Source organism: Lipomyces tetrasporus, assembly GCF_029532465.1.
Source record: "Lipomyces tetrasporus strain NRRL Y-64009 chromosome Unknown POJ06scaffold_7, whole genome shotgun sequence".
Taxonomy (NCBI): domain Eukaryota; kingdom Fungi; phylum Ascomycota; class Lipomycetes; order Lipomycetales; family Lipomycetaceae; genus Lipomyces; species Lipomyces tetrasporus.
The window spans coordinates 1,056,939-1,067,818 of NW_026611602.1; the positions used below are offsets into that span (position 1 = coordinate 1,056,939).

Here is a 10,880-nt window from a genome sequence, read left to right on the forward strand (position 1 = left end):
TTACAAATAGATCAAACCTACTATTATGTTAGTGAAGTGCAGTAGATGCCGATCTTGGGCACAGAGCAATTGGTGTATGCTGTCACGCGGAAACTGCCCATAACGTAAGAAATGCATCTATGCAGCCGCCCGATGCAGCTATTGACCTGTCATAGTGAGTCAAATCTCCCAGCACATAATTCTGTTTTAAAAACCAAAATTAATCTACTATTTCGAAAGGATTGAAAGTAGTTTGATTATTCCTTCAAGAGACGGTGACTGAAAACATGCGGCACCAGGTGGGACATCTGAGCCCAAAAGTGCGCGGGGCTCTGAAACGGCGACAGACAAAAATATGTTGTTTGTGCTCACACTGATGCCGCACGCACACATGGCGGCAGTATATTCCCACTCTACAGCTCGTGCTTCAAGAGTACATCATCTGACAATCGAGTGGTTGACTGATTGATTGATTCGATAGAACTGCGACGTTCTTACCGCAATTATTGCAAAAGGCAATAATGGCTTCCGATGCTGACTTACAAGCAGCGGCAGCAATTGCAGTCCCATTCCAGGACGCGATTAATGTAGCTGCCACAACTGATCCCCCACTACCGGACTCCGTACCAGGAATTGCCGTCTCCCCACAAGATGTCTCTCTGTCTACGGCTCCGTCGAGAACAACGACTCCGGCTTTGACGCCTATAGAGTCGGCTCCAGTGCCAATATCGACGCCGTCGCCGACTTTATCTGCGGCAACGCCTCCGCCGACTTTATCTGCTGCAACGCCTCCGCCGCGGGGATCAACATCGTCGCCGACATCGTCTTCCGCTGGCACAAGCCAGTGGGGCTCGTTTATCAAAAGGGCGGTTACGACTGTCGAACAGAGTCTAGATAAAGTGCTCGACCCGTCTATGGCATCAGAAGCACATATTCCACCGGCAACACCAGCAACAGACCGCTCAGGGCAGCGAATATCGATGCAACAACGGCTCGCGCTGGCGATGCAGGCGCAGAAGGCGCAGAAGGCGGGGGCCGGTATTGCTAGACGGCCAACGCCTGGATCCTCGTCTGTTGAGAGCAGTACGCGGCCATCAATGGAAAGTACGCGGCCGTCGATTGAGGAGAGCCAACCCGCGAGCGAGAAGGAGTCAGAGCGAGCGAGTGAATTCGAGTCCGAAGTCGAAGATAGTACGACGACCGACACTGTAGAATCGACACCCGCGGTGCCCCAGGCTTTGAACGCTGCAAACCAGCAGACAGCGGCGTCTACGCAGAACCAAGAGTCGACGGCAGACTCGGCTGCAGCTGATGCGCTGCCCTCCGCCTCAGATGTACAACTCCGCACAGAGCTTGCCCAAAAGCAAGAGGATCTCCATTCATCACTCAGCCGCATCACAATCCTCGAAGAGAAAGTAAAGTACCTGTCAAACCAGCTCCTCGACTACACTCAAAAGAAGGGAAATCAGAATCACATTGATACGCGGCTCGCTGAGAAAGATGAAAAAATCGCATTACTTCTCCTCGAAGGTGAGACACTGTCGAAGAACGAACTGAAGCATATGACGACGATTAAGCGCCTTCGGGCGGCCGAGAAAGAATCCGAGCGACAGGCCCAGGAGGCAAAACGACGGCAGGAGCGCGCCGAGAAAGAGTCAGCAGACCTGCGCGAACGACTGCGGAAAGCGAACGAAATTGAACGCAAGCAATCGGAGCGCATTAAGATTCTGGCCAAATCAGACTCGGAGGTGGATATTTTAAAGCGGGAAAGAGATACGCTGAAAGACACAATCTCAGATCTACGCGCTGAACTTACAAAGGCCAATTTGCTCGCCGATGACGCGGTGCAGAAAGCACAGACAGAGGCGTTGGACAAGGAGAAGACGCGTGCAGAGAGTTTGGCGCAGCAATTGGAGGCACTCAAAGCCGAACGCGCTCTCGAGCAGGAACGCTTCACCCACGAAAAGTTCAACCTGCAGTCGAAACTGAGCCGAGAATCGGACAGATCCCAGACTCGTGAGCACGAGCTTCGGGAGGAGATTAGTGTATGCTATGTTTTGAACACACTTGTCATGGCAGGAAGTTACTAACACCGAACAGTCCCTTGAACATAGACTCGAGATGTTGCGCATTCAAGCCGAAGAGCTCTCTGCTGGAGCTACGGGAGACACGCAAGCGAAGATGCTACGACAAGTCGAGACCCTGCAATCACAATATGCAATTGCTACGGAAAATTGGCACGGAATCGAAGCGTCGTTACAATCACGGATTGCCAGTCTGGAGAACGACCGGGACGAAGTTGCCAAGCGCGACGCGACACTGCGAAAGAAACTTCACGAAGAATCTTCCCGTGTCCGTGAGTCGGAGCAGGAAATAGAAGCTGTTACATCTCGCGCGAGCGACCTTGAAGCAGAGTTGCAGTTGCAGAGCGACCTTGTTGCTTCATTGCGCAAGCGGATCGATGAAGAGACTGCGCGATTCACGAGTGCAATCAAGGAGCTCGAGAAGGACAAGACAGAATTGGAACAGCGGTTACTGGAAGAAGAAAAAGCACGCCGGGAGGAGACGATCATGCAATTACGGTCTCCGCCAGCTCTATCGTCTCCGACGTTCTCAAAGAACGGTACCTCACCAGGTTATTTTGCCCATCAAAACGGTGGTCGTAATTTCAGTTTGAGCAGAGAATCGTCATCATACAATGAATGGTTCGCTTCGCCTAGCGCAGCTAATAGCAACAGCGGTTCGATAAATGTTCCGACATCTATCGAACATCGCCGGGTGTCGCGCACAACGCGAGCTGGCATCCCATCGATACAGACCAATCACTCATTTTCGCCATCACACTCAGCAGTAGGAACCCCAGTCATGTCATCATCCGCATCCTTCGTATCATTGGCCGAGCTGAGCTCGTCCTCTGCGCCACAGCAGATCAACATGCAAAACAATATGTTCAGAGGCCGTGGCGGTGGTTCAGGCGACTCTACCGGCGGCAGCAATCCCGCCGACGAGCTCGCTTCGAACGCATCTACAGCTATCGGTGGCGTATCATCGTCTGAGCGGATGAGCACTGTTATTCGACGGCTGTCGTCCGAGCTCGCGTCCGCAAAGGAAGAACTGGCGATCCTCGCGCGCGACCGCGACCAGGCCAGGGAAGAAATCGTCGAATTGCTCCGCGAAGTCAGGGACAAGCGCGACGTTGAAGCCAAGTGCACGGACCTTCAGAAACAAATGGACGACCTGCGATTGCGTGAGCAGACAACCTTGGAGCTGCTAGGCGAGAAAACGGAGCGGGTGAATGAGCTGGAAGACGATGTCGCCGATTTAAAGATGATGTATCGCCAGCAGATTCAGGAGCTGATTGAGAGGGTCAACCAAAAGGCGGAGTAGACAAAATGTTGCCGAACCGGATACATTTATAAATGAACAAGACCTAAAGGCAAAATGCATGGTTCTATGACATTTTGGATTACGAATATAAATTTGGAGAGACGAATGAGCATTGTCGGCGTGGGTTACGATAGTTGGCGTGTTTGTTTGTTTTTTTTTGGCTTAAATTTTTTTGCCATTTTGTTGTTCATGTTGGCATTTGACATCGGTGTTTTTATTATGTTTCGCTTGTAAATTTATCTAAATAGTTAGCTTGTGGTTAAATTTTTCTGCAAGATTGAAATTCCCAGCGAATTAGATGACTATATTCACAGACGTACTTGCCAGGATCATGAACTGTAACTCGACTTCGACACCCTCTGTCCACAAAGCAAAAATGATACGATCGATACTGAAAGCTCCTAGAGTGCGAAGCTGACAAAGGAAAATTTCAAACTTTCGAGACCAAGCCGACATAACCAGAGATTTATGTATGATTCTATAGCTGCTTCTTTCTTAATTTTTTTTTCTCCTCCAGAACAACCAACGGTGGAACAAAAAACGAAATGAAATACGGTTGCAATATATGACCGTATGACCATGATATCGTCGCTGTCGACTTTCCTGACAACCCGACTCAACCGCAAGCAAACCGTGATATATATATATACCATAACGTCGTAATCCTCAGGCCTCAGATAAAATTCTCGCAAATTTATAACACACGAATATATAATCCCTACCAATATCCCGTATCTTCCTGAAAGAAACTAGAAATCTATATAACAAAACGAAAGAGCAAAAATTCACATTTTTTGGAACATAACATTCGTACCACGTAACGAAAAATTATCATAAAAGCAACCGCAACAAGAGTACATTTAGACGGCGATAATGAAACAACACAAAAAAGGGAAGTATGAAGACAGCCTATATACGCAGCGACAGATGCACCTCGAACTTCTTCTAGTGCCAGCTTTAGTTATTCTTCTTGCTCACCTTCGCCGCGCTTTTCTTCTTCTTAAGATCAACGTGCGGGAAGAAACCCCACTCCCAAACGTAGTCGTAGTCTGGGGCACGGCCGACGAGACAGATACGGAGGTACTCCAAGAAGACGAGATAGTAGTACACTCCAAGACCAGTAAGGATATGCCACCATCCGTGGCCCTCAAGCAAGAACCCGTAAGGCATACCAATGGCTCGACGGGCGACACGTAGGGTGCCGCAGAAGTGGATGTCGATCATCCAGAGACCATAGCCGCTGAGGAAGGTGGCAATGCCAATGATCACAGTCCTCCACATGTCAGCACGAGCATGAGCATCCTCGATTTTGGTCACGATAAGGTATAGCGAACGGAACAGGACCATGCCGGTCAAGACAGCGTATCCAGCCTGGTGGATAGTGGGATCCTTGAAGTGAAGATAAACGGCAGTCAAGATAGAAGCGCCAAGGAAGATGTAGACACCTAGCAAGATTGTATCCTTCCTATTTCGTGCATATGAGAATACTGCCCAGGTTGGAACACAGGTAGCGTAAATCATGGGTAGCTCGTCTAGCAATTGGTATTCGTACTGAAGGGTCATGTGGAACAACCAAGAGCCAATCCCGACAAGGGCAAATCCCATAGCCGTCAAGATAAAACGCCTCTCATGCTTCTGTACAACTGCATTGTAAATGGCAAAGGCGGCAAGAGCGACTGTGAAAGGAAACGCATACGGTTAGTCACACGGAACAATCAAGCATACTCGAACACGTCGCAGTCGAACAGGCTAGAGAGCGAAGACGAGACGTTAACATACCAAACATCCCATTGGTAATAGTGTTCATAGCCTCGGCAATGTACGTTGAAACGACATAGTTCTCCTCACACCAGTCAATAGTGGATGTCCTAATCAATCCTATTAGATGAGTCCTGACAGGCACTGCTCCGACAGTCACATTCGGAAACCGCGGAACAACGGATTCCGCGTGCAGAACAAGAACAGCTTGAAATTGCGGCAAACAACATACCGAGGACCCCAAAAGCCCGATCCGGGTGGAGAAGGATACGGATAAGACCAAGGTAAAGAGATCATGGCTTGGAGATCACCGTCAAGAACGTGTTGAGATGGAGGAAGTGCGGCGCCTGTTGGGAGATTGTGCCGCAATAAGCACCGATACACGAACGAGCGACAGGAACCGTGTGAACCGTCGAAATTAACCGGGTGTAGTTGTATACAAAAGCACGGCAGTGAGGTGGGCAAATGTGTAGTAGAGTATTATAGTATCTGGCAGACAAGAGGGCTGGACAAGGGCGCTGGATATTGGCGGGAGCAACAACGGCGGCGACACGCACGCTGGCAGCTGCTCGGTGGCGGGTACCGTCGTCGCCACCATAACCTGTGCACAGAACCTTTGTACCCAGCAGCCTCCTCTAAGATCTGGCAGTCTGGCTTTTAATCTTGGGGGCCCGCGTTCGGGATCAAACAAACGCCCAGCTGATCAAGCCTTTTCGAATATTAGCACAATCCTGCAAATTGTAGTTGCGACAGGAGACACATCCGGCAACTGCATTCTTTCATTACTCGCAGGATGTGCGTCGGGGCATTCGGACTGAACAGCGCAGCTTCATAACCTCTGCGGATCACTCGGATAGAACTGTTGAAATGCTACCGGTTTCCGCTTGGCTGCACTCAACTACGACCCGAATGTTCCTGATGGCAGGAACGGCGTTCGCGACCGGATAGACTGGTCTGACAGTTCAACAGCGGCTGCGAGGCGCAGACAATTCCGATCGCAATCTAGAATTCGACCTGATGATTTTCAGGTCAGGGTGCTGGACCCCACGGAAGCATTTATATGTGCCCGCAGCTAGGGTGCTATTGCACTCTAAAAAATGCGGCTCACTGTATATGTGTTCTACGGAGCTCTTGTAGTGCAAGGCGTAATATTTTCCCCCGGACGGCCGGTCTAGTGAAACCCGAACTTCCTAGCTTCCCCGCTACATGGTGAAATATAGTCGCTAGTTCAAACTGTAAGTCCAATTTACGCGGCCTAAAGTGCGTAGCGGCTTTCAGACGTTGAGGCAAACCCGCTGTTGTCGCGCCGCAGTTTTAAAGAGTCCTGATTTGGCAAGGTTATTGGCACCAGCCACATTTGTAACAACTCCGACCCTGATGGCGCGTTGTGGCGGTGCAGCTCTGGAACCATCCGAATTCCCACGTTATGATTAGCCATAATCTTTTTGAAGGCATTGTTGGAACTGCAAGTAAGAACACAGACGCAGAATGCCTCAATCCTATAGGAAAATTTCCTGATGCCACTCTTTTGGTTTATCAGAGTCGTTCTGATCCACAGTGGCGCAGCCACACTGACAAAACATGCGGTCTCGCTGGCCACTAAGCAGATCGAGTCTCAATACAGACAAACCAACTCCATTGTAGTATTAGAGGAGGCCGAGGGATATTGGCGTCTCATACCTTTGATATGACGGTTCTGCACGGCCAGTTATGCAACTCTATAATATTCAAATCATTCAATCCACACAGCCCTTATACTTACGCTTGTAGTTCTCCGCTCTAGCATTATTCGCACCTTGGGAAAGACCGACCCGTTTCAGAACTACTTTGCCTCTAACTTATTAGCAGATTACTAGTGATTCCACAACTGTAATCTCATAATATGAGCCGTTTGCGTCATATGGCCTTACGTTCGACTGGGTAGAATGTACCGGAACGCCAGACATCATCTTATCGGAAGACTCGTAAGGACGCCAGTACTCTATGTAGAGATGAGAACCTGAGGGACGTGCAGCGGCATTTGTCTAACTTATGTATGTGTGGTTGCCATCGTGCTGCTGTTCTGAGACCGGGCGAGTCTGTCCGCGCAATTAAATTTAGAGCTCGCTGCGTTCCGTCGGGGGAATACAATAGGGGCGTAGACAGGGGAATGGTCTAATATACCAGATTCCTGTTATGCAGGCCGATAGAGTCGTCATGACTTGAATATATGAACTGAATAAAGACAGGGGGCCGTGCGGCGCGCGCCTTCCAAGGTTTAAATTGCCTCGGACCAATCCAGGTCGACCATTATACAAAATCGCGAAACTGATCGCCTTCACATGAACCCGCACATCTCGGTTAAACAATCGATGTTACTTCGGCGCTAGGCTCACTAAATCTACATACGTGCGAGTACTAATAACAAACAGAACACAAATAGAACAACAATGTACTTACTAAAATACAAAAATGAACCCACTTTTTTTCCGAAAGCTTCAAATAGCACACTAAACAAAATAAGGCAAGAGCTTCTATATGTCACAAATAAGTGCCTTGAACTCAGGCAAGACGTGAAATCTTGAGATTAAAAAAATCGATGTCAAAACCAATAGAGTATTAACTAATTGCTTAACAAACATAATCAAACGAAACAAACCAACACCGAAACATAGAGAACCCAAAAGAATCACATAATAATCGACGGAGTCTCGATGTTAGACGTGATAGTCTTGTGAGGGAGAACTGAGCCGCCGTTGACATAGACCTCGTCAGCTACGGTGACATCATCACCGAGGACAGTAACTCCCTCGAGACGAGCCCAGCGGCCTACGGTAGAGTTCCAGCCGACAATGGAAGACTTCACCCAGGCGTGGTCACGGATGCGCGAGCCCTGAAGGATGACACATCGCTGGAGACGGACACCATCGCCGATAACGACATTGGGACCAACGGTGACGTTAGGTCCGATACGGCAGTTCTTGCCAACCTTCGCCGACGGGTCGATCAAGACATTGCCGCCGTGGACAAATTCCTCGGTGGTAGGGGTAAGAAGCTTGGAACCTTTCTTAGCGAGAGAAGAGAGATAGAGACAGGTACCCGACAAGAAGTCCTTGGGCTGGCCAACGTCCATCCAGTACCCCTCGAGATCAAACGAGTATAGCTCGCCGTCCTTAGCAAGCGAAGGGAAAGTCTCCTTCTCAATCGAGGTAGGCCGGAGCTCAATTCGGTCAACAACTGAGGGATTCAAGATGTAGATACCAGCATTGATACGATTGCCAACGAACTCGACCGGCTTTTCGACGAATCGGTCAATCTGGCCAATGGTGTTCGGTTTATGAACAATGACACCGTACTTGGAGGGCTCCTCAACCTTAGTAGCGACAACGGTGGCCTCACCTCCGTGGGAGCGGTGAAACTCGGCGAGTTGCATGAATGGGTAGTCGCAAATAATGTCCGAGTTGAGAACAAAGAAAGGAGTGTCGTCCTTCTGGAGAACCTCAGCGGCAAGCTTGAGAGGACCAGCAGTACCAAGAGGCTCTGTCTCGACGGAGAAAGTGATGGAGATATTGTACAACTCTTCGTACTTCTTCAGAGCAGCGACCATAATCTCGGGTCGGTAGTTGACAGCGAGAACGATGTCGGTAACGCCAGCAGCTGCAAGAGACTCGACCTGGTGGAGAATCATGGGTTTGTTGCCAAACTAAACAGAAGAAAGCGTGTTAGCAATTGACTATTCTTCGTGAATATTCAACGCCCCAAAATTCCGACGCGTCTTTAGGGAAAAGTTACCTCAACAAGGGGCTTGGGAAGTGTGAGGGTGAGAGGACGCAGACGCGTACCATAACCGCCGACGAGAATTAGTCCCTTCATTGCGAATAAGTGTATTTAATAGAGAATGGAAAATGTCGTAAAATGCAAACCGCGAATTCACGATGATTGAAAGGTGGGAAGAGAATGCGTCAAAGAACGAGAAAGCGAGCCGGCGTAGGCGTGGGCCCGGGAGGTATTTATGAGATATATACGGATGGATGCAGCACCGACGCAGCACGGTGCCGCCGTAGTACCACTTCACAAGGAGCAGGGGACTTACCCGGCTCTCCAAATCTACTGCGTACATAAGGAACCTGAGCTAACGTAGGTCACAAGCGAGCGGTTCACACAAGTGAATTCACTTTCCAGGACTTTCGAACAAAAACTTCAATTACAGAACCACAACGCTACAAATCACTTAAAACTACTCGGATCGTCTTGCTGAGACGTTTTCTATTACAATTTGGCATGTGCGCGAATCGTGGTGTGGAACTGAACCGTTCACTTGTGTGAGCCGCTCGCTTGTGACCTACGTTATACTATTTTGGGAACAAACTTCATAAACTCTAGACGAACAAGTACCTTTTTAAAGCTACAGAAGCAGAGAATTTAAGCGAAAATTATATATAAAACCCTCTCATTGAGTAGAATGCATTATATTTAGAGAGTGTAAGCATTTACCCAGAAGAATTTGCACATGTGGGCGTAACCGCTACCCCTCGTTTCTCATGATAATAGATAAATATCGACAGTCGCACGTTGGTGTTCTAATATCTAGCGGATGTTCCGCAATTTATATTGGTATTGTAAAAGCACTGTTAGTATGCCTTTGTATAACATAGCTTACTCTGAATTTTGGGTGTGAATCGACTGTGTAGATGAGAATCGATGAGTAGTACAATATCAGATTAGAATCGATGAGTAGTGCTTCACTAAAGTTTCGGCAATGCAGCGGAGTGTTCCTAATGCCTAAGCTGGTGCTGCTTCTACTAAGAGTGATGGTGCTGACGGTAGTATGATCTGCTCCAAACTAATATACTTTAACGCTAGTGTTAGGCTTGAGAATATCGAGTACTTTAGAGCGCAGGCCGGGTAACTGCATTGTGCTGCTAGACGCGTGGGTTAGGGTGAATAATGTGGGCAGCCGCAAGCGCGGCGAGTGTCGCCGGGAATGGCCAGTCGGGGCTCGAAAGTAGAATGGTAATTGTTCTTCGTGTACCAGCGGCGCCGCTGCACCCAGAGCAGCCAGGAGCAAGAAGCTGCGGGCGCCGGCGCCAGCAGCACGGCGGAGCCTAGCCTCCTGGCCGGGATGCTCGTGTAGTTGGCGTCCCACGAATTGGTTGGTTGCAGACTCGCACGTCCGCAGAAGGCGGTTAACTAAGGTGGGGCGAGTGAGCAGCATTGTTTGAAAGCTGCCGACTGCCGACTGTCAAGTCCGTGACCATTCGGACTTCGATGGCGTCCGGAGGTGCATTCCAGCTTTCCTTTGCGTGGTTGGCTGCAATCGTACACTCAATTTGCTAAGCGGTGCCCTATCGGTGGCGAGCGTGCTGTTGGAACCGCCTATGGTATCTAGTTATCAAGTCCACACGCTGTGCCGCAGGGTCCGCATCAGGCATGCGGCCAGCCCCCAAGCCCCCTCTGTACCTTTTAAGAGGTATCGACGCGCACGCTGCACTGTCCTCTCCAAGGACGACAGCGATCCACAATGGCAATTACTAGACGACACACGTTTCCTGCATGGCCTTATTTGATAGTTGCGACTACTAGCAATCACTGGAAGCGTTACTGATTCTTGGCCATTCCACCGATTCGCGTTGCCGCAGAGCGTCCTCCAGGATTGGGACGTTGCGTCTTGCACAGACGCAGCGGGATATGACAATGTAGATTAATTCACAAGCGGGCGCCGTGTTGCTCAAGGCGCGAGCTCTCAATGCTGCGTCGCGTAAATAAAATTGCGGTAT

General features: G+C 49.4%; 3 protein-coding genes across 3 annotated transcripts; 1 reads left to right on the top strand and 2 right to left on the bottom strand.

The window, feature by feature from the left end:
- Window positions 1–350: 350 nt before the first annotated feature.
- POJ06DRAFT_134470 (TATA element modulatory factor 1 TATA binding-domain-containing protein) lies at window positions 351–3,567 on the top strand. The gene is made up of 2 exons (XM_056184426.1): window positions 351–2,024; window positions 2,080–3,567. The coding sequence occupies exons 1-2, from the start codon at window positions 501–503 to the stop codon at window positions 3,364–3,366; spliced, it is 2,811 nt and encodes a 936-aa protein (XP_056042851.1). The 5' UTR covers window positions 351–500; the 3' UTR covers window positions 3,367–3,567.
- A 604-nt stretch (window positions 3,568–4,171) lies between these two features.
- POJ06DRAFT_134447 (ceramidase) lies at window positions 4,172–5,640 on the bottom strand. Its single transcript, XM_056184425.1, has 3 exons — window positions 5,357–5,640; window positions 5,146–5,234; window positions 4,172–5,042 (listed from the first exon to the last, which is right to left on the bottom strand). The coding sequence occupies exons 1-3, from the start codon at window positions 5,419–5,421 to the stop codon at window positions 4,324–4,326; spliced, it is 873 nt and encodes a 290-aa protein (XP_056042852.1). The 5' UTR covers window positions 5,422–5,640; the 3' UTR covers window positions 4,172–4,323.
- A 1,725-nt stretch (window positions 5,641–7,365) lies between these two features.
- On the bottom strand, window positions 7,366–9,098 carry POJ06DRAFT_225042 (nucleotide-diphospho-sugar transferase). The gene is made up of 2 exons (XM_056185699.1): window positions 8,896–9,098; window positions 7,366–8,806 (listed from the first exon to the last, which is right to left on the bottom strand). Exons 1-2 carry the CDS (start codon window positions 8,974–8,976, stop codon window positions 7,793–7,795), a joined length of 1,095 nt encoding a protein of 364 aa, XP_056042853.1. The 5' UTR covers window positions 8,977–9,098; the 3' UTR covers window positions 7,366–7,792.
- Between the last annotated feature and the right edge of the window lie 1,782 nt (window positions 9,099–10,880).

Coding starts and splice junctions, on each gene's coding strand:
- POJ06DRAFT_134470 (XM_056184426.1), top strand. CDS start 501: ATGGCTTCCGATGCTGACTTACAAGCAGCGGCAGCAATTGCAGTCCCA. Junction 2,025..2,079: donor AGCTTCGGGAGGAGATTAGT/GTATGCTATGTT, acceptor AACACCGAACAG/TCCCTTGAACATAGACTCGA.
- POJ06DRAFT_134447 (XM_056184425.1), bottom strand. CDS start 5,421: ATGATCTCTTTACCTTGGTCTTATCCGTATCCTTCTCCACCCGGATCG. Junction 5,235..5,356: donor TCGGGCTTTTGGGGTCCTCG/GTATGTTGTTTG, acceptor AGGATTGATTAG/GACATCCACTATTGACTGGT. Junction 5,043..5,145: donor TATTACCAATGGGATGTTTG/GTATGTTAACGT, acceptor TTCCTTTCACAG/TCGCTCTTGCCGCCTTTGCC.
- POJ06DRAFT_225042 (XM_056185699.1), bottom strand. CDS start 8,976: ATGAAGGGACTAATTCTCGTCGGCGGTTATGGTACGCGTCTGCGTCCT. Junction 8,807..8,895: donor TTCCCAAGCCCCTTGTTGAG/GTAACTTTTCCC, acceptor TCTTCTGTTTAG/TTTGGCAACAAACCCATGAT.